The following is a 22401-nucleotide window of genomic DNA, read 5'->3' as shown; positions in this document are numbered from 1 at the left end:
ATCTTTGTGGAATGGCGGAGCTGGGGGTACTTGGATACTCAAGCACCCAATGCACAAACATCTCAGGGATGGGTACTTCAAGGTTTTATGGGGGGTGGAAGCAGCGACTCCCTGGGTTTCACTGGTTTTTGCACAATAATTTTACAAAATTGTGGGTATTGTTGTTTTGGGTATCAGTATCTTGATTAGATTGTACTTGATAAATCTACTCATCTCATAGCTACAGGTAAAAACCAGGACAAGTTTGAATGGCAAAATGGGGAAACTGTTATACTTCTTATTTATCACCAATGAGATTTTTCAAAAAGTGCCATCTGACAAGATGGCTACAAAGATCTAAAGTCACCTAAAGGACATATATGAATCAAACAAAGGCAGATCTTTCTTTAAAATATGTTGTTCTCAATTTTGATGAATGACAAGATGTTTTTGCAGGGCCATTTAATGAAGATCAAAGATTTCCACAATCAGTTGGAGGTCGTTGGTCGCAAGATGGAAGAAAAGAATATGGCGGTTATCACACTAACAATCTTACCACACTCCTATAGCATCACTGAAATTCTCAATATCACATCTACTAGTGTCGATTTGAAGTTTGAAGATTTGTGCAACAAGCTCTTACAGCAAGTTACGAGGAAATAGCAGTTTGGAAGCAGCAGTAACACAGCCAGCCATGGAACAGGCATTTATTGCCAAGAACAAAGGCAAGTCCACCCGGCAGAAGGGACAAAGCAAATATGATGATTCTTCAAAGAATCTAAAATCTATCACGTGTCACTATTATGGTGAACTTGGTTGTGTACAGAAGTTCTATGGAAAGCAATTGGCGGATCAAAAATACATCCGGTGAGCATCTCATTAGTACGCATTTGTTGCCAAGCATTCAGAAGAGGAGTTTGTTTTCTACTTGTTCATGGCCAAAAGACCAACAAATTCTTTGCATAGTAGTTAGTATAATGACCATTAAGGTAGAGTATTTAAATAATATTGTAATATTTAGCTTATAATGGTCATTTTGTGATGTCAAGTTAGTTTTCAGTAACTTTCTATAATGTAAGTTACTAAATTGCAATTTATTAACTTTATTTTTTTTGTCTTTGGTTCTCAATCATTTTCGTTATGGAAAGATCTTCATGTAATTGCTTATATAAGGAGTACACATCCCTTTGTTTAATACAATGATCAAATTATCATTTCAATATCCTAATCAGAACGAACTTATTTATATTGTATTTATCCCTTTCCCAAACACCTATGAACTGATTGCAACGAATCTCTGCAAGCAAAGCATGGATGTTTCCTCGCAACTTGTTTTTAAACATTTCCACTTGATTTGGCTTAAAGGGTAGCATGCTCTTCTGAAAATATTTAATTAATACCATGGGAAATGTTTGCTTGGAACTCCATATATCTTTAGGCATTGAATCTTCAAAATTCAAAGGCCTTTTCATGGCTTCTTGCAATGAGCTTTGATAGATTGCACTTACTATACATTTAAGGGGTTCAGCTAGGCCCTCCACAAAGAAAACTCTAAACCTTTTCCCTAACACATTGGAAATCATTACCGCAAGCCTTTGAAATATGCTACATAATCTTCCAGTTTACCCTCTCACTTCAGCTGTGCTAACTCCCTAAAATGAGTTGCAAATCCTTCCTTTTGAACCTTTCTATTAATCTCTAGCTGAATTCCTCCAAGTCGGTGACAGAATCATGCCCTTGGGTTATCATACCATGGTACGTCCATTCATGAGCCACTAGTTCAAGATCCAAGGTGGCAAATTGATAGTCTCTTCTTCAAACATTGAATTCAAGTGAAAATATGTGCCTAATTTTTGCAACCAAGCACTTGCTAAGGAATTCCCAACACCATCAAAAGTAGTAATGATTTTTCCCAAACAATGTTGAATGTTTTTCCTCTATACCTTCTCCTCCTATGCCTAGTTGTTTTCTTCATCTCACACAAATCCCTGAAGATGAAATCTCTACATACGGAAGAGCTTAAGGCAAAATTTTGTCATGTTTTAATTTGAATCAAGTTATTCTTCCTCAATACATATTTTTGCTTCTTTTTCCTGAAATTTGGCAATGAAAGTTCTTGTGTTTGTTAGGGCTTTCTAATCACTAACTGAAACTTTCTCACCGCCAAAGCTAATCCCTTTGGCTCTGTTTTGTATAGGCCTTTCCAGCACTTAGTTGTTGGTTCATCCCTTTAAAAGTTGAACTATCTCTATCATGGCATCCCTCACACTAGTATGGATCTCCTAATCTCCCTGATAAATTCTAGGGGATCTACCTCTTCCTTGTCAGCTATGGCATTATTTTCTCTTTGCTGGTACCTATGATCCAAGTCACTCATTGACCCACAAGCTAGTAGAATGCCAATCTTCAATAGCATCGAAATATTCCAAATAGGCAATAGTGTCATAGGTGAACAGGAAAGAAACATATAACCAATGCAAAATAATATTCATTTATCAAATGCTTTTCGTACACAACAATGATATTTCATACAATGATAACGATGCCAAAATACATAAGAGTTCACGACATTTATAATGTCTGAAACGGTGTCAATGAAACGACACAATCGTGTCTGCACCGGTAACTGTCTCACTACCCCTTTTGCCGGACAACATCATTCCCCCCAAAAAAGAAAAGTCGTCTTCTGGCAACTCAAAAACTAACAAAATTAAGAGACAACATACAACCATACAAACATAGAAACAATGTAGACTAGGGAGGAGGTTGCGTCCCTGAAGTGCTCTGCTATCGGCGCAACTCATAAACTTGATCAGTGTTGATGCTTTCATACAATGATAATGATGCCAAAATACATAAGAGTTCACGACATTTATAATATCTGAAACGGTGCCAATGAAATGACACAACCGTGTCCGCACCGGTAACTGTCTAACTACCCCTTTTGCCGGACAACATCAGATACCTCCATTCCTAAAACTAGCCTTATATATATACACAAATATATAGACACACACACACACACGTATATGACTACTTATAACAATATAACTAATATAACAAGGAGTCTTACAGATATCCTAATTTATATTGATCATTCACTCATAACTCATTAGAAATTTGGAACCAAAAAATATAGATACCCCTTGACTTGAAGATTATCACACTCAAAGGTTTGAACCCGTATCATGCTGCCTAGAATTGACTCTTTCCACTAGCCACCGTCTTTAGACCAATAGGCACAATATCGGGACCTTAAAGGGGCACCAATCCTCTTTCCAAATACACTCCTATGACATGCCATGATTGCAAATCCGACACTCTCTATCCTAATGGGTGAGTTGTTTCTCTACTCTTGGCCATTCATGTACATACCCTGACCTAGTATTGGCATGTGATAGGACAGAAACTACGGAGACAACTAAATATTCAACGCACAACAGTCAATTGGGTTTGCATCTTGCCAATGGCTTCCTCCAAGTTGGCATCTAAAAAGGAAGTGCTATCATTTAATGCATTAGGGTATCAAATCTTCCATACTCTTCCCTACAATAACATAAGCATATATATACAAATCCATCCAACCACCACAAAGTCGGCCTATGGCATAAACACCAAAAAGGAAATGATGCAATTATTCAATCATTTAATTTATTAGTAATTTATTTAATGTTTTATTTAAGAATTTGAGAAATTTAAAAAAATGACCTAGTCAAACCGATAGTCTAACTAGGGTCACTACATGAAATTGTTGAAGATGATAGCTACGATAGAGATTTTTATCTCTAGTCTTATGAAATGGAAATATGTTTGTTATGATCGTTATGGTCACCTTCAGCTGAAACAGACATTTGTGGTATTATTTAAGTTAATTTTATATTAAAAGACATGTGTCATGTGTCATAAGAAGAGACATGCATATGGAACTATGAACTGTTGAATATTTGGAAATATGCAGGGTTATCTATTTGGAATTTGAAGAGACCTTTGTGTGTAATATGAAGAGTCTCAATTGAATCTATTTATATGATTTCTTGGTGTATTGTAATGCAATCAAGTGAAACCCTTGTACTCAAACATTTTTTCATCAATAAAAGAGAGATTTTGCTTGTGTGGTTGGGTTTTTTGTTTCAAGTGGAAGGGGTATCCCAAGATAATTTCTTGTATCTTTTGTACCTATTTTATTTTTCATTATTGCTGTTTATCTTTATTTCTGGGCAAAAACTTAATACGGTATCACAGCCAGGTCAAATAACAACATTAAAGAAGTCTTTTTAGTTCTTCAGTCCATACAGAGGCTGGGTGCAAGCAAAACAAATTAATATTCCAGTTTTGAAAAGGATTTGTGTCCATTTAGTTGCTTTTGTCTTGCAACCAAAGCTGATTTTTTGGTGGGTGAGAATCTAGGAGTAGTAGGGCTGAAGCTGCTCTGAAGCGTGGTCAATGTGGATTGTGCTGAAATCCCATCAGATGATATTGAATACTCAAGATTGTTGCAGAGCAGACTTTGGATATTTGATGGGATGGAGCGACTTTGTGTGTATCATCACAGTTGGATGTCATCAGTTCTCCTTACTGTAAATGTAATGATGTTGTCAGTTCTATGATAATCGTTACTTCCTCATATGTGCAGGTGAAATCTCTTCCTTGGAGACTTATCTTTTCTTCTTCTTTTGTCGTGATATGAGTGTCTTCACTTAGACTGGCCTCTTTGAGTCTTAAGTTATTCATCGAGTCTTTTATAATTATGGCTGGTATTTCTTTTGTAAATTACTAATGGATGAGCATTGATTCATTATTTTATTCTTCTAAGCTCCTGGATGTAGTCATCTATTACTTTTGTGAAATTATCCTATTTGGCATTCAACCGTTCTTGACTTGTCTTCCTTCTTACTTCCACTGAGTCTTGCTTATGTGGCAATATTTATTCAGTTTCTTTGCCAGCGAATATAACGGCAGGTCTCTTTATCTCCGTCAAGTCATGATGTCTCTTGGCAGCAAACACTCGGAAATGTATTATGTTATTTTTCATATCTCATGCAAAGTGTGTTTGTTCTTCTTGGTGTAGAGATATCTTTGCATCAATTTTTCGTTATCGAGTTTCCAAATATTAGCAGGACTTCTTTCTTCAATTATTTTTGGTCAGGCAGATTTGTTTCAGCAACATGTAATGTTATTCTTCGGTGATTGAACTTTTTTCCAATGTAACCCTAGTACTGGGGTACATCAAGACGAGGGGATGCTGGGACGGGGAGAAAATGGGCCTCATTTTCGGGACGACAGGGGGACGGCCAGGGGATGATGGCAAGGGGAGGACGGGGCAGGGAGGGGTGTTGTATAGTATGCATATAGAACTTGAAATGCTTGTTATGAAATCATGTTTCAGCAGAACATACCAAATTAAAATACTTGAACATACCAAAATTGCAACATGAACTAAAACAATTGAACACTCAACATGGTAACATATTACATAACCAATAATAACATTCAAAAAAAAAATTTCAAATAGAAATCCAAGTACCCATTCCAGCAGAAGCATGGTTGCAGAATGGCGGAGGTGGGGGTACTTGGGTGCACAAGCACCCAATGCGGGGACATCTCAGGGATGGGTACTTTGAAGTTTGGGAGGTGGGTGCGAGTCCTCGTGTTACTCTTTTTCAGTTCTGCTTCTTTAAAATATTGCACAGTTTTGTTTAAGTCATTGCCTGAAGTTACCGAGTTTTTCAGGTCTTGTTATTCTTAGAGTATTGATCTTATTCTGAGATAGTTTTTATCATGTGCGAGTTGTATCTCTGTGAAAGAATATGTTCAAGCAGCAGAATACCTTGAAGTCTCTGTGTTAGCTAGTTTAAGGCTTTGATCAGTCTGATTGAAAGTCCTTCACTTTTGGCTAAGTTTGTGAAAGGAACCAATCTTTGTTGTCACTACAATGTTTACTCATTCTGCAGTAGACAAAGCGGTTTGTGTGGTTTTGTAGGAATTGTTTTTATCAGAAAAGCTTCTCCATATTGTAAGGCTATGGTAAGCAGCTTTTCTTTCTATGATAAATCGAATCCATTCAAAGCTCAGGGAATTCAAACTGGAGACCCTGGAATTCATGCAAATTACATCTAATGTTTCTGAAAATTCCGATGATTCAATGGAACGCTTTCTAAAATGAAGACTCTGAGTTGGTGCCTCTCAAATCTAGGAGTGGAACTCCTCTCGAGGCTTTTGAATCCCTGTACGAAAAGGCACTGGTCAGGAAATTTTAATCACTGCCTTAGTTGGAGCAGAAAGGCCTGCCCTGTCCGGACAACAGGTGTGAAGATTCCAGACTGCTCATTTTTAGCAGCAAGGGTGCCATGGAATAGTATATGATGAAAAGTTTCCAGAGGTTGATTTGGAGATGTTCAGCAGGCTAAGTATCTACCTTCATGTTGAGCCTGTATATTTTATTTTTATAGAAATCATTTGTTTTGAGTTACTTAAAAAGTTTTTTTTTTCTTTCTTTCTTTCTGATAGGAAACTTTTCAAATTGAGTAGAATTATTCTTGCTGAAATCTTTTTTGTGATTTTTTCTCAGTAATCATCGGGTATCGGGTATAGCCTTCTATGCATGATAAGGACACATTATACATATTTTTCAGCATCATTTCTATAGTGTTGGCAAGGTTTTTATGCTCTGCAAATTTTTTTGTTCATATTTCAGACATGAACAAGAAGATATTATTTGTATTTTTTAAAGATTGTAGTAAAGATATTTCTGTCAACATTTATAAAGGATTCAATTCTTGACACGAAATTACAGATGACAATGGAGAATATTGTATGAATTACTATTGCTACTATTGGTTGTTTTCTAAATTTTTTGACTAGTGACAGTGAAAATTACAGATGTTGGAATCAGGGAATATCTGAATCTGTTTGATTTACAAGAGTGCAAAAGGTGAAGGTTTACCTCAGATCTGTTAAGGGATGTTATAGTAGATGAAAACTCTCAACAGATTGTTCATGATATGGTTGATTAATGTTTAAACTGTGAAAGAGAAGTGACCTTGGTCCAGATTTGTGTGAGTGTTTGAAATAGTTGGAGGTGCAAGCAGACACAGAAGTTGCTAACTTGATTTTGTAGATCAATGCATTTCTAATCATGCCTTGGTGTTACAGAAATTAACCACAGCATTGGAAGCCTGTGGTGTTCATTCAGAAGATATACAGAGGTGTTGTGAATAAGCCAACAGGTGGTTTGTGAGGAAGATTAGGTGATGAGGAAATAAGCATTATTATTCTATTTTTATGATGTTATTATCATTTTTTTTAATGTCATGAGCATTGCATTGGCTGTAGAGGCACAAGACAAAATCTCTTATGTGTGTATATTTGTGTGCATGTTAAGATTAGACCACAAAAACAAAATCTCTTAGGTGTGTATGTTTGTGTGCATGTTGAGATTAGACAACAAAGAGATAAGTATTTATGATTATATCTCTTGAATATTGATTATAAATAGTAATTGCTTTTAGCATTGATAGTTATGAGTTATTAATATCTCTCATGGTTGCAAGGTGCAACCAAGAAGCAATGAGATGAATTTATCATGATGATACATATTTCAAGGGAGACTACTTGGATTCAGAGGGAGGTTACATCAAATATCATATTGTGGAGAACAAGATGTCCCTGCTGAGAGAGAGTCTCCATTAACAAATAATCTCAGTTGTTAATCCATTCTTCTCTGAGAGAAGTCCGAGGTGAAAGCGCTCGTTCCACCCTCTACAAGTAGGTATGGTGGACCACCCTTTGCGAGTAGGCATGGTGGAAATGCATTTTTCCATTAGAGAAGTTTGAGTTAAAAGCCCTCATTCCACCCTCTACAAGTAGGTATGGTGGACCAGCCTCTGCGAGTAGGCATGGTGGAAATGCATTCTTCTCTAGGAGAAGTCAGAGGTGAAACCCCTCGTTCCACCCTCTACAAGTTGGTATGGTGGATCACCCTCTGCGATTAGGCATGGTGAAATTCATGTGTATGACTCCGTGACTCTAATTTTATGTGCTTGTGGAGTGACTATGGTGAATTATGTTATGCTGAGATAACATGTGTTATGGTCGATCACCCTCTGCGAATAGGCATGGTGAAAGTCACGTGTGTGACTTCATGACTCTAATTTTATGTGCTTATGAAGAACTATGGTGAATTATATTATGTTGAGAAAACATGTGTTATGTGAGGAGAATATATCATTGACATCTTTGGTTGCAGCTACGTGTGCCTGCCTCATTAAAGATGTCTCTCTTGCTAAGAGTGAGTGTTGAAGACAGTAATAGCAATAGAGATCTTTATCTCTGGTCTTATGAAATGGAAATATGTTTGTTATGACCGTTATGGTCACCTTCGTCTGAAAGAGACATTTGTGGTATTACTTAAGTTATTTTTATATAAAAGACATGTGTCATACATCATGCAAAGAGACAAGCGTATGGAAATATAAAGTGTTGAATATTTGGAAATATGAAAGGTTGTGTATTTGGATTTGAAGAGACCTTCGTGTGTGATATGAAGAGTCTCAATTGAATCTATTTATATGATTTCTTAGTGTATTGTAATGCAATCAAGTGACAGCCTTGTACTCAACATTTTTTCATCAATAAAGGCAATATTTTGTTGGCGTGATTGGATTTTTCCCTTCAAGTGGAAGGGTTTTCCCAATATGATTTCATGTATCTTTTGTACCTATTTTGTTTTTCATTATCGTTGTTCATCTTTATTTTTCAGTAGAAACTTTACAAAAATCACCACATGCTTGTATTGAGTCTTTTCAAATTGCCAAATGCTTTTGAGCCCACCTTGCCCACTTATTGATTCATTAATATTATCAACCATCAATATGTAGCAAAATCACTCCTTTAGGCAAGATACAGTTAAGTCATCTTTGGTTTGTTCTAGGTCTACTTTCAAGTACAATGGCAATTCAACGACAACCAATGCATACAAATGATCACTTATATAATGATTAGATAATTGAGCATGTTTGTGTAGTTAAATATTCTTGATTATACTTTACTTAAGCTTACCTAGGATAATGCATTACATAGTAGCTTGCATTGTAGACACCTAGGAGTTTCCATCTTGTTTTAGCACATGGTGTAAGAGAAATTCCAATTGAGTAGGTGGTGACAGTTGTTATCACATTCCAATTTAAGTGTGAGATCCACCTTTAGTGCTCTTATCACATTGTTGCACGTGCTTCATTATGCAGTCGAGGATGATCCACCTTTGGTGGACATGAGATTCCACCTAATCTAAATGATAGATTATCACGTGCTTATCTCCTAGTTATCATGCCTTGGCTATATATTCAAGCACATCTACATTGTATCCATTGGATGTTATGTATTGTGCATCATTATTTAATCCAGTCACAATTAATTGATCATATCATATTTGTCTCTCTTGTGCTATTCATTGTGCTTCTAGATCTTGGCATATTTTTTGATTGCCTTAGGTAAATTCTTACAGAGCACAACAATATAGGCTTTGACAAAAGCATCTCATAGAGTCCATCCTAGTGTGTATTGATGCATTGCCAAGAAGTCATCTCATCGCATTTGACATACAAAATCAAAATTTGTCAATTGCTTATAGAGCTCCTATATAGTGAACACCAACACAAGTTAAAGAGTTATGCAAAGGCTCAATTACCCATTTTAGATTAGACAATTGATGAAGCGGAGCTCACAGTCATGTCCTGTAAACAAATATTAAAAATAAGTGTTCACCAACTACAAAAAAGATCACCGTAAATTTTGATTTCAAGAGAGTGCAAAATCATTTTACATGTATCTTTAGTTGCCTTCATTATTTGTATTTAATTGGAATATCTATATTTAAAATATACATTTATTGCAGCCAATTTAGTCTATTAATATGTGTGTAAATTTCTAAAATTGTCAATCTTATCAAGGTGCATTACCCATGGAGAACAAAAACTTAAACATTGTTCTAATTGAAAGGGAAGAATTATTAATTCTCTTACCAAAAACAAAGAAAAACAATGAATTCACCATTTAGAAATTCGAAGATAAAGACTTTCACACTTGGGAAGTCAAGGAATTGATCCTCATTAAAAAGGATTTGTGGGATGTTGTGCAAAACTACATCAAAACCATCTAATGCTAGCGAGATCTCAAAGTCAACAACAAAAGATCGTAGGGCAATGGCTATGAGTGGTCTTGGAATTTTAGATGCACATCTCCATCACATTGATTTCTCAAAGACATTGAGGTATGTGTGGGATGATCTCAATGTTATTTGGATTAGAAGGATCAAGTGCGAAGATGGTCCTAATGTTAAAAAAAAATTGGGCTCGAAATAATGAAAGATGATAATGTTGTTCAACACTGTAATAAGTTTCATTCATTTTTTTTAATGCTATTTTTTTACAAATATTTTGTTCATACAAGCACCAAGATGAGACAAATATCAGCATCTCCTTCAAAAAACCACGCTAGAAACCAGCTATGGAAAACAAAGAATCACAACTTAGAAATCCACTTATTTAGAAACCAACTCCACATTAGAAGCCAATTGTAGAAGACCAAGAATCACAACTTAGAATTTCATTTTAGATGTCCCATTGGGAGTTAAACTTGAGATTCCACATTGAGAAGTCAGTGCTTTAACCAATTAAACTAATGTAACCCTAGTACTGGGTTACATAAGGATGGTGAGGCAGTGGGACAAGTTTCCGATATTAGGAGACAATGGCCTTGATTTCATGGCGGCGAGGGGACAGCTAGGGGATGGCTAGCGAGGGGAGGGTGGAGCAGGGAGGGGTGTTGTATACTATACATACAGAACTTGAAATGCTAGTTATGAAATAATGTTTCAGTATAACATACCAAACTGAAATACTTGAACATAGAAAAATTGTAACACAAGCTAGAACCATTGAACGTTCAAAATAGTAACATAATATTGTTAAAACTAGAGCCTAGAAATCAATGAAGATAACCAGCAATAAGAAAGATCCAAAAGTGAAACAGAAAACACCATAATTATCTTGGGAAAACCCTTCTAGAATGAAGGAAAAAACCCAGCCACACAAAAAATATCATTTTATTGATAATAAGAACTCAAGTGTACAATGCCTATCGCGTGATGCACTATTAATGACTTAAGGTCTCTCCACAGTCCAACCTAAGGTCTCTCCAAATTCCCAAAACAAGACTCTTTATTACAATTATAATAACAACTCTTTGAATTTCCATGCCTTAATGCATGTTGAATGACACTTGTCATTACATTTAATATTACAATTCAAACATAAGTGTCCTTTTTAGCTGAACGTAACAATAATGGTAATAATGTTCATATTTCTAGGGATAAAGATCTCTATCGCAGCTACCATCTTCAACAAATACATGCCCAATAGTAACATTTAAAAATCAAAGTTTAAATAGAAATTCAAGTACTCATCCCAACAGTGTTGTGGTTGTGGAATGGCAGAGGTGGGGCTACTTGCGTACTTCAAGTACCTGATGTGGGGATGTCTCGAGAACGGGTACTTTGAGGTTTGGAGAGGGGTATTAGTCCCCGAGTTTCATTGAATTAAACTTAACCCCTTTGACGTGTTTCATCATGAACCAACTAGCATGATGATGTTGATGATGATGACGACGATGATGACGATGATAAGGGTGATGTTGATGCTAATGTTGATGCCGATGCTGATGATGGTGGTGGTGGTGATTGTGTTGGGGATGGTGGTGGTGGTGGTGGTGGTAGTGGTGACAACAACGAGGATGATGATGATGATGATGACAACGACGACGACGACAATGACGATGACGATGACGGTGGTGGTGGTGGTGGTGGTGGTGGTGATGGTGATCTCTACCTTGATTAATGACAACCAAAAAAATAATTCAACTATAGAGGAAATTGAAATGGTAGTAGTGACTACTGTGTCTGCATCTTATTGTATGCTTATTTATTTCCTCTGCACTAGACTCCTAATGGGATTGTGTGATACTTTCAATTATTAATGTATTCTTTTGTACATATGATATCATTGTTGGTGTTAATAGTTGTTTATTCAAATGGTTTGGTAGTGATCATATACGCACGATGTGTATGCCAATAGATGTCATGATGTTGTATATGCATTCATATCTTTATGATGATGTTTTGATATGAGACAATATGCTCTTAAATTTATATGACATGTTGTAAAATCTTTTGGCTTTACATGCATTATGTTTCATGGGATCAATGATATTGCTACAGTTAGAGATTGATGATATTGTGATTAAATGATGTAAAGGATATACTTATATTAAATATTCTGTTACATCCCAATTTTTGACCTAGTTTGAAATATAGCCGTTGAGGTTCGCATGAAGTCAGTTGACAGTTTAATTTGATGTAATCTGGCGAAATGGTAAGTTAGTTGGTCGTTATGATTTCAAGAGTAGATGACATGTTAGTTGATCGTTAATCGCCAATTTATGAAATTAGGATGGAAGGTTAACTGTTATGATTATTTATGATTATATAATTTATAATTTAAATTACGGAGAAAATTCTTGCAGGGAGCATGCCAAAGGGGTGGAAGCATTGTCAGAAAAGAATTAAGCAGGACGTCACCATCACTGGGCAGACAGATAAGAGGACGTAGTGACTTGGAACAGAATACATTTATGGAATCACATGAGTTATTTTAATAGATAGTTTAATTAAAATAATTGAGCTATTTAATAAATAATTTAATTAAAATAATTAAATCATTTAAAAAACGTATCTTAAAAGGATTTTAAAATCATCTTTTGTCATAGTATTTTTAATAATTGTTTATAAATGTTCATTTAAATATAACCATGATTTGGCAACATTATCATTTAATAATTTAATAGTTGTACTTTATAATAATGTTCGGATTATAATAATTGTATTATTATAATCTTTGAATTTTAATTTTCCAATTCTTTCCAACTTCTTATTCTTTTCTTTTTAGTCAATTTAATATTTGGAATCCGAATGGTCATCTTGATTTTCGTAGGGATTTTCTTGTAATTGATGGAAGCCATAGAGTAGGGCTCTTATTATTTATTTAATAAGTGATGTTGCTTATTAGTTTTTAATAATTAAAAATAACTTTTTTAAACCTTGTATCTTCTTTTCTTTCTTTCTTGCCTTAGCCGAATTGATTAAAAATTTAAATGGTTTCTTTGTAACTGTTTGGTAGCCGAAAGGTCAGGCTAAAGTTTATTATATGAACCCTTAATCATATTGGCATTCATCTTTGCCTTGGGCATACTCTTTTTCCTGTACACTTTATCGTTTTCCTACCTCTTGACATTCCGAAGCCATTGTTAACTGAATTTGTTAGAGACTGAATTCGGCTTGATAGTAACTCTGCCCTGAAACAAAACGGTATTGCTTCCACAGACACTGAGCCAGCATATACGTTTGATATCAGTGCAGATTCATCTCAAGAAAACTGGATTTATAGAGAGTCACGTAAGATGATTTGGCTTTAGTAATCATTTCATGATTTCCTTTGTTTAAGACTGCATCCTTGAGCCGGCAGGTTATTTTGAAGAAGTAAAACCCGAATTAGAATGTAAAACTACTGCACTTTAATACCAGAATGTCGTTTTTCATTATACTGAAGTATGTATGCCTCCTGACTTAAACATTGAAACATGTCTTATTTCTATTCTGCCGATTGCTCTTCATTTATCATCATTGCTATATAAGTATATGTTTGTTTGTAGAAGAAATATTGGTATCTTTTGTATAATCTAATAGTGCTGTGGCAGAGAATATATATTGTGAGCATTTAAGATGGATTGTGAGTGCATTGATGGAAGTTGGATATATTATGAGTTCATCTGCTGTATCTGTGTATTGTATATAAACTCTCTGATCATATACGACTATTGTGTATTGAGAATTTGTTTTCAAGGATATAGACTTTGAAAATTTGTTGAAGATATAAGTGTAGGAGACAAGTAAGAATGTTGCCGTATTTAGAATGGCCATTCGTGTTTTCTTTCTAATGCGGCTGTTGAATCAAGAATGTTCAATGTGTTTATTTTTATTAATATAATTGCAGACTGAATCGGGGTGGTCAGTAATAGATTTCTAGTTCTTGGAAACTGCCTTAAATCATAGATGTTTCTTATTTCATAAGGGAGCATTAAACATGTATAAAAGATATGGAAATGCAATGATAACTGTGAGTAACTAATTCAGTTCAGAATGTATTACAATCATTCATACCCTGCAAGAGTGAAATTATTATTATGAAACAAGCATTTGAGAATCACCGGCTTGGAGACCTGAAGAGGGTAAGGAGGTGTGAGGAGAGAATCATCAATAATATGAACCAGTAATATCAGTTATATTATATCATTTAATATGAATTAATAATAGCTCATGCATATTCCTGTTATGGTGATCTCCTGCTGCCAAGTCATATAGCATGTTATATATCATGATGCCCAGTCGATGGAATGATGTTCCTTGTCAATTTCGGGTGGGGAGGGTCTTTCTCGTTAGAGATCGTGTAGGGATATATTGTGGTCCGAGGTTGGGTGGTTAAGCCCCTGACAATGTTTCACCTCTCTCAAGATGTTGGATATGCGTCAAACAAAGATAAGCCATGCATTAAATTGTATATCGGATACAGGTATTATCATTTTTGTTTATGAAAAGGTAAGATTAAATTGAAGTATTTCATTGTTATCATCATTTTACTTTCGTATAAAAGAATACTGAATATAAGTATTTATCTAATCTTGAGAAATTCTCACAAATAAACAATCGGAAGGAAAAGAAATCCAAAACCCTAATTGATTGTGTGAAAGCTGAAACCTTAATTGATATAGTGGTATTGGAGGCCCTAGTTGAATCTGTCGTCGCGGAAGCCCTAAGTGGTAAAGCGGTATCAGAAGCCCTAAATGAACCAATGGTAATTGATGCCCTAATTGATAAGATGATATGTGATGCCCTAATTTAAATTATAGAGGTATTTAGTTGTAATCATCAAATGATTTTTGAGTTAGCAGTTGATTTGAGAAATTGTTATGGTGTATTTGTGGACTAACCCAGGTCGTTGCAGAAGCATCTCAGATGTTTTTTTTTTAGTCTCAGTTTTTCTAAGGTATGAGATTTCAATTTTTGAAGTAATTTCATTTAGTTGTATTTCAAATATTTAGTAAGAAATTTTGTTTAACGAATTTTAACGGTAAATCTTCTTCACCTGAACATGAATGATGTAACTGCCTTCCTATGATATCGAAGTTATAACTATATTCTATGCTTATGTTAGATGTTAATTTAGACCCTAGAAAACCAGATGTTACATATTCAATGTATGTGTTTCCTAGGAAATATGATGATGTTTACTTTTATATTGAGTTTTTGATGCTCATTTATTGTTATGCTTACATTATTGTCATATGGATCTTGTTTGATGTGTTTGTACATAAAGAAACAAAGTCATAGTTGCTCATTCATAAGGTCCACATTATGTCTCAATTCCCTTTGTTGCTTGATATTATTTATGCATATATGTTTTGGCTATTCTACTAACCTGGATAGGTACCAGGAATCAACTTAACCTAAAATAGCAGGTCTAAGTGTGCCCAAAATATAACCCGATGGTGGTTAAATATGGAGGTGATCATGTGGCTGACTTGTATTCAACCAAAATAGTTGTCTCAGCTTTTGGACGTCAATTTTCCTCAATGTGCTTATACAGTCGTTGGTTGCATTTAGGCAACATTTAGCTATGTTCGTTGTGCATGATTGGATGTATATTATGTCTCTATGTTGTAACATAACCATTTACCATGGTCTTTTATCTAGGTCACTTAGTTTAGCCAGTTTATGAGTTTGGTGTAATTGTTGTCGCCAACTAGTTTTTAAGTGAATTTATTATATTATGGTTTTTATATTTAAATTGGAGGGCTCTTGTGTTTATTTGATTGTTGATGAATTATTGTTATTGGAGTTCTATATTTTTATGTTTAACTTAAGTGATATTAAGCATGGAATAAAAGTGACTTCAGACTTCATTTTTCATAACTTGCTTTTATGAGAATTTGGGATTTCTTCAAAACATACATAACAAATTCAAATTTGCTAAGGAGGGCAAGATTTTTGAAAAAGATTTTTGTGGGTGTGCTTAATTGAATTTCTTGGTTGGCGCTTGCTTTCTCCTCTAAATTTTATCTTGTTTTGTGGCGTGTGCAACCTTCTCCAAACATTTGAAGGCTTTTCTTGGCTTTTGAAAGGTATGTTTGCTTATTCTCTTCAATTGTTAGTTTGTCAATATTTATTTGCTTGCAAACGTTCTTAGAGGTTGAAATATGATTTCTATGGATGCATTCGAAAGATTTGTGGAAGAAGGTTGGAATTTGGCATTTATTTCAAATACATTATTGGTAAATGAAGGTTTTCCACGTTAATAGGGCTGAAGCCTTCATTTTGATGTTTTGGGACTATGTAAATTTGTTTTTGGAATGTGTATGATGCAAGCTTAGATGGGTTTTCACCATTTCTTCATATTTGAAATTTATTTTTTCTATCCAAGTCCAAGTTTATGCATTTGTAGGACCTTGGATGAATTTTTCATTGTGAAATTGTATTATTGTGGTTATGTGAGGGTGTTGGCAAGCCTATGGTTGTTTTGCATTTGTTTCTCACACTTCAATGAAGTCATGTATGTACATGAGAATGCTTGTAAATGTGAATTGGCCCTTGTATATATTGTTGGAAATATAAGAGGAGTAACTAAGAGGGGAGGGGTGAATCAATTACCACAAAAAAAAAAACCAAGATCCCTTTAGATGTCACTACAATTCAAAACCAATACTCTATTGAAACTGAAATGTTGTTGTAACTCGATTAGCATGAGAACACTCAGTTAACCCTAAGAATTATTGTCACTCAACAAACACTGAAATAATCACTTCTTAAGATGTTTAGCGTGTTTAACCTTAATTAACTTAGTTGCAGGATCGTAAAGCAAATAACATGAACACAAGAGACACCAAGATTTAACGTAGAAACCCAATTTGAGAAAACCACCAATTACAACTAGTTACTGTTTTTCACTCTTCTGAAGTGAGCCCTGTTAGGAGCCAACCCTATTAAACGTTACAAACACACTATTAGGTGTGACCCTGTTAAAGGATTTAGATCACCCTGTTAGGAGTGGCCTTGTTAGAGGTCTTTATGACACTTCAATCTAGAAATGCCACCTTGTTAGAGGATTTGGCAAATAGTTGTTAAGCTAACTCTATTAGGAGATTCGATTCACTACTACAATTGTTGGAGAGTAACAATGATATGACCTAATTGCTGATGCAATTGTCTTTGCTGATTTCAGATCTCTGTCCAAGCTTGAATACTTGATCCTCCTTGATCAAAATGTTCTTTGCAGCTTGGTCAACTCGAATACTCTGATATCCTTCCAATTCGCTTCCTTGATTTATCTTTTCAATCCCATGCTTCTTCCACAATTCAATCCTCAACTTGACCTTCTATTTATATGGTTTACCTTGTCAAGTCGGCTTGAATACACTTTCAAACAAATGAAATTCATCCCATGAGCCGGCTAGAACTAACCAACAAAACTGTCAGATCAAATATACTGATGTAGGAAAATCCTTTGTTAGCCGACCCAACTCAGTCAACACTAACTCAGAAACGACTTTCCTTCAGATTTCCTTTGGTAACCGAGTCAGCTCGGTTAATATTCATTCCATGCCAACTTTTCTTTGGTAACCGAGTGAACTTGGTTAACACTGGTTCCATGCAAACTTTCCTTAGGCAACCGAGTGAGCTCGGTAGACACTCACTCTGAATTTGGTTAACATTGAAATGCTCATCATACATTGGAGCTTCCTTTGACTCCCAAGTGAGCTCGGCACACACTGATTGCTCAGAATATACTTGACATTTGTGTAACATCAAAGACAACATACAATTAAATGATTGTATCCAACATATACATGAGAAAACAAATGGATTTACCACCAAATGGTTGAGATCGATATAATAGTGTCGAGGGGCTATCCAGCAAACGAACATGTGAGTGTAGATGCATTCCTCATGGTATTGTCATGTGTGTGTACATGTTGAGTGGATGTGGAGCCAATTGTGGGAGTGAATCCCAATGGGGGGAACAGGGCACAAAGGGGCCACCAGGGTAACCCATTTCGGGATCCTTAATCAAGTGATAGCATAAATAAAATTAACAGGGTGAAATACTTAATCAAGATAAATATGGATATATGTGCCTAGGTGTACCGGCCACAGTGAACTAGGTTGTACCAACCACTGAGATTCCTCGTGCGTGCCTTGTGGGCTCCCATTAGCCAAGTACATAGTGGAGAAGTGCCAAGTGTATGGTACATCAAGTACCTCGTCCCCATGAGAAGATTTCTTGGTGCCACATAGGCCAAATGGACATGCAATGACACTCCCATCCTTGGGCTATACACCCCCTTGGATTTCCTTCTAAGTCAATGAACATTTGTTGATGAGCCTGTGAAACTTGCATATTGGTGATGGCCTTGGCCCTTGAGCATGCTTGTGATACACCCAGATGTGTGTGAATATGATATCTTGGATTCAGTGTAATCATACTCTTATGGGTTGTTAGTGTGTACATACTCGGTATGTGAACCTTGCTTGTGTGTATGAGCTACATGATTATCTCCTTGAGCACAGTGGGAGAGGACCTAAGGATTCCTTGTGGTCGGGGTGGCATGACCAATCGTTGTGGGGGACTAGTGTACAAGTTTTGAGCAGTACCAAAGAGTCCTTGCAACCTTCCCAAACTTGTTACTCATGACTTGTATCCTTGTAATTGTTTCCATGTAGTGTATCCTTATGTTGTACTCTAACGATATGTACTTGTTGTTTTGGACATTGAATTGTAATGTTTACTTGGATAGCATAGGTTATGTGATTGCAGAGTAGTAGTTAATATTACACCCGAAGGTGTCTTCAAATTCCAAATACAAGACTCTCCATGTATTGGGCATTGACAGTTTGAGCTTTTGGTGCAACAGAAAATGATTGCAACAGTAACTCCATCCATGCCAAGAATAACTTGTAGAAAATTTACTACTGTCAACAGAATAGCTATTCACAAGAGGTGTCTTGAAATCTTCTAACCCAACAGAAGTGGCCATATAAATGTATCAGTAGATCCATAAAAGCAGCCCTGCACCATTTTGATTGATAGAAAGATCTCAAGCAAAATATCCTCACTTGCTGCACTTGCAACATTACACGATCTAATGACTGAGTGCCATGCCAGCTTCAGCTACCCCCACTGTAGTTGTTCTAGTATCCATTAATATTTCTCTGGGTTTTGTTTCCACTAGAGATTGCTCCTTTACTACTTTGATTGTTTTGGGCTTGACCAATATTGTGGTTGTCACAAACAGCTCACTATGGCTAAATAGTAGCTGTGCGGTCTACTTCTTCAAGCAACTCAGAGACCCATGGAGGACATGGCTAGGCAGCAAAACACACCATTCAAAATGTTGTAATTTGACCCACTTAGAGTCGAGGGAAGTTGCAACTACTAGAACTGTTAAGGGAAAGCTCCAAGACACAGTGGCTTTGGAGTTGCAAAATATGAAAAAGATTCGTCAAAAGGCACCATGCTACAAACAATTTCATGTACCAATCCAACTGTTACTATTGCACTCTCGACTATATAACTCTCCATTTTATAAGGGCAGTACCGTCTTACAATTGAATATACAACAAACTAAACTGCGATCTATTCTTTCTTCACTCCTTCCCAACAATCCCAATGCTGAGTGTATTCCAAGATTAATCTACAAACAAAAAAACTTGTCAAATATTTTTTTCATGAAATGGCTGGCGCCTTTCGAGTTTTGTAAGAATCAACTGTTCCTTCATCATGGAATTAATTCAGTTTTTCAAATCCACATTGCCGTATTAACCTGATGGCTAAATATACAGGAAAATCCTTTTTCAGTTTTCCTCGTGGGTGTTTTCTGTGCAACCACCCCCCCACCGCCTTTTTTTTCCACAAAGAAATCAATAGCCGCTTCACTCACTAGATTACAGCTACTAGTAACATTTGTTTGTATAAACTATGAGAACTTGGAAAGAATTATGAGCCCTTCCAAAACAAGATTATTGTTTTAAATCTTGTTTGTCTCTTCCAGATATTATTTTTTCAAATTCAAGTTTCATTAAGCAAATATATTGTCTTTCCAGCCCAAAGTCTGATAAAGTTCAAAAATAAAAGTCAAATTATTTCTGCCTCCCAGCTGAAAAATATTTGCCATTATCTAACTTTTTTTGCCTCCAGCTTGGTGCTTTTTAAATTTTACATGTAAAAACCACAAGTTGCTAGAAATTTGATCTTTTGAGGATTTAAAAGGACCGTCACATTTTCCTCAGCATGGCCAAAGATTACACAGTAGGCATGCCCCGCACAAGCTTTTTTTCCTAATGTGTAAACACACTCACTTCTAATTTCTAAATAAAGATGTCTGGATTTGTCTGAGTGAATGAACCACATATCCCTGATCCTTGCACCCAAAATGAATAAAATACAGGTTTTAGGAGGTAACATAGCCAGGAAAACTGTGTAGTAGAAGACATAAATAGCCTCTGTTCTATGATTACAAGGTTGAGTCAAACCAATGGCAATCCAAGATTCAAAGGCAGCATCAAGAAACAGGCATGTAGCAAATAGAATGGCACAAATATTTAATCCCCAAGAATTACTATTATGAAAACAGCCCACCCTTAAGAGTTTAAGCGAAGCTATAAATTATATCCAACCAAGTGAATTTTCTGACCTGGGTGCAGTCATGCTACCAATATCCAAACTAAAATATGTACAAACTTTAAATTAGATTGATTTTATATATGTTTTATAAACCATGGCTCAATCACAAAGCCCACAAACCAGAGAGATGCAAGTTTTGAATAATATTCATGGTAAAGAAAAAGAGTTTGGGGAAGGAAATTTGCAATTTGTGGCCCCACTTTTCTAAATCTATTTTACACAATCTTTCTCAAAATAATAAAAAACATCCGTGTTCTTTAAAAATTGTGGATTGCAGAAGCTACAAATTCTCTACTGTATATATTGCAATGTCAAAAAATCATCTTCCTCCTACAAAGCGATCTCGTCACGCCTAGAATAGATTCATAATCTACATTTGAGAAAACATTTTCTAAATCGCAATTTTACTCCTACGAGCTTTGTTATTCAAACAACATGGCTTAAGAAAGCATAAAGGCTCTGCTGTATATTTTTTAAACTGAAAAATCTCATTGTTCCTACAAGAGTCTCTGTTACACCCAGCACGCATGCTAGCTAGGTTGTGACCCAAAAATAACATTTGAAAATGAAGACGAAATTAAAATTGAATAACAGACCACTTCCTATTCATTTGCAGGCCGAAAAGGAAAAAGGAAAAAGGAAAGCAACCGATTCCCTACCAAAATGTAGCTTCATCGGCAGTGCTAACATAGGCGCCCCCACCAATACCTAACCCCAGTAGCGCTCCTGTCAACAATCGTCCCTGTCATTTCCACAAACATACCAAACTCAAAACCCGCATATTCAAATAAACCAAAAACAGACTACGGAAGAAAAACGCAACTACAAATCATTGTGTACCCATGTTAAGCGGTATTTTGGAGGCAAAACGCGTTTAACCGTTTCCTGAGCAGAAGATGCTTTAGTTGAGTACGCATTGCGCCATAACAAGGCTGTGCTGCGTATTCTCCAAGCCATTTATAGCTGCGCAGAACCTTCAAAACCCACCCTGCCTTATTTTTCGTTGTATCTGGATTATCAGAGGAATTATTGCTTTCAATTTGAACAGAACGATGATCACTGCCTTTGGCCACCATGGTGTTTCGTACCCATTGCCTTTATTTTGTGCTTCTGCATTCCTCCGCCATGGTTTTGGGTTTAAGTGCGCTGGTATATTTTATAAAAACAACAAAATTATTCATGTTTAGAATTAATTTTAACAAAGGATGAATGCATGAATGCTTTTAATTTGAGTTTAAATTCGTCGAGTGACCAACAATTTTTACATTCAAGTTACTTAGAGTAGTATATTTTCTCACACTTGGGATGGGTGTTTATTTCTCCTGGTAGGCTTTGAATCACGAACTGATCTTCTTCTTCTTTTTATTTTCATGTTAGATAAAATTGTAATAACTAATTTTATTTAATTATATTATTATTTTCATAGATATAAATATAAGAGAGCTATAAATTTTTTTAACATTAGTTATATATATATATATATATATAAGTGAATATAAAGTAGTGTTTTGTATGAAAGAAGTATAATTTTGTTGGTAAATGGTGAGTGGTGGAATGAATATAATGATTTTTATTTTTT

At 35.6% G+C, this 22401-nt stretch overlaps 1 protein-coding gene across 2 annotated transcripts in view; it reads right to left on the bottom strand.

Moving 5' to 3' along the window:
• LOC149551400 (pyrimidine d) overlaps positions 1-22156 on the bottom strand; it is a 152056-nt gene extending 129900 nt beyond the window's left edge. The window contains exons 1-2 of one of the 2 annotated variants that reach the window (XM_089786916.1): positions 21663-22156; positions 21482-21564 (exon numbers count right to left, since the gene is read on the bottom strand). In XM_089786916.1, coding sequence (XP_089643042.1) covers positions 21482-21564; positions 21663-21779 — 200 coding nt within the window. In that variant the 5' untranslated portion in view covers positions 21780-22156. The remainder of the gene's footprint in view (positions 1-21481; positions 21565-21662) is intronic. The other variant, XM_089786915.1, reaches the window with a different exon arrangement.
• Positions 22157-22401: the final 245 nt, after the last annotated feature.

This window comes from Cupressus sempervirens, chromosome 6, assembly GCF_028749045.1.
Source record: "Cupressus sempervirens isolate cs-2001-9-10 chromosome 6, ASM2874904v1, whole genome shotgun sequence".
In the NCBI taxonomy this organism is placed as follows: Eukaryota; Viridiplantae; Streptophyta; class Pinopsida; order Cupressales; family Cupressaceae; genus Cupressus; species Cupressus sempervirens.
Note: the sequence above shows the minus strand (reverse complement) of the source record. Positions and strands in the feature narration are given on the sequence as shown.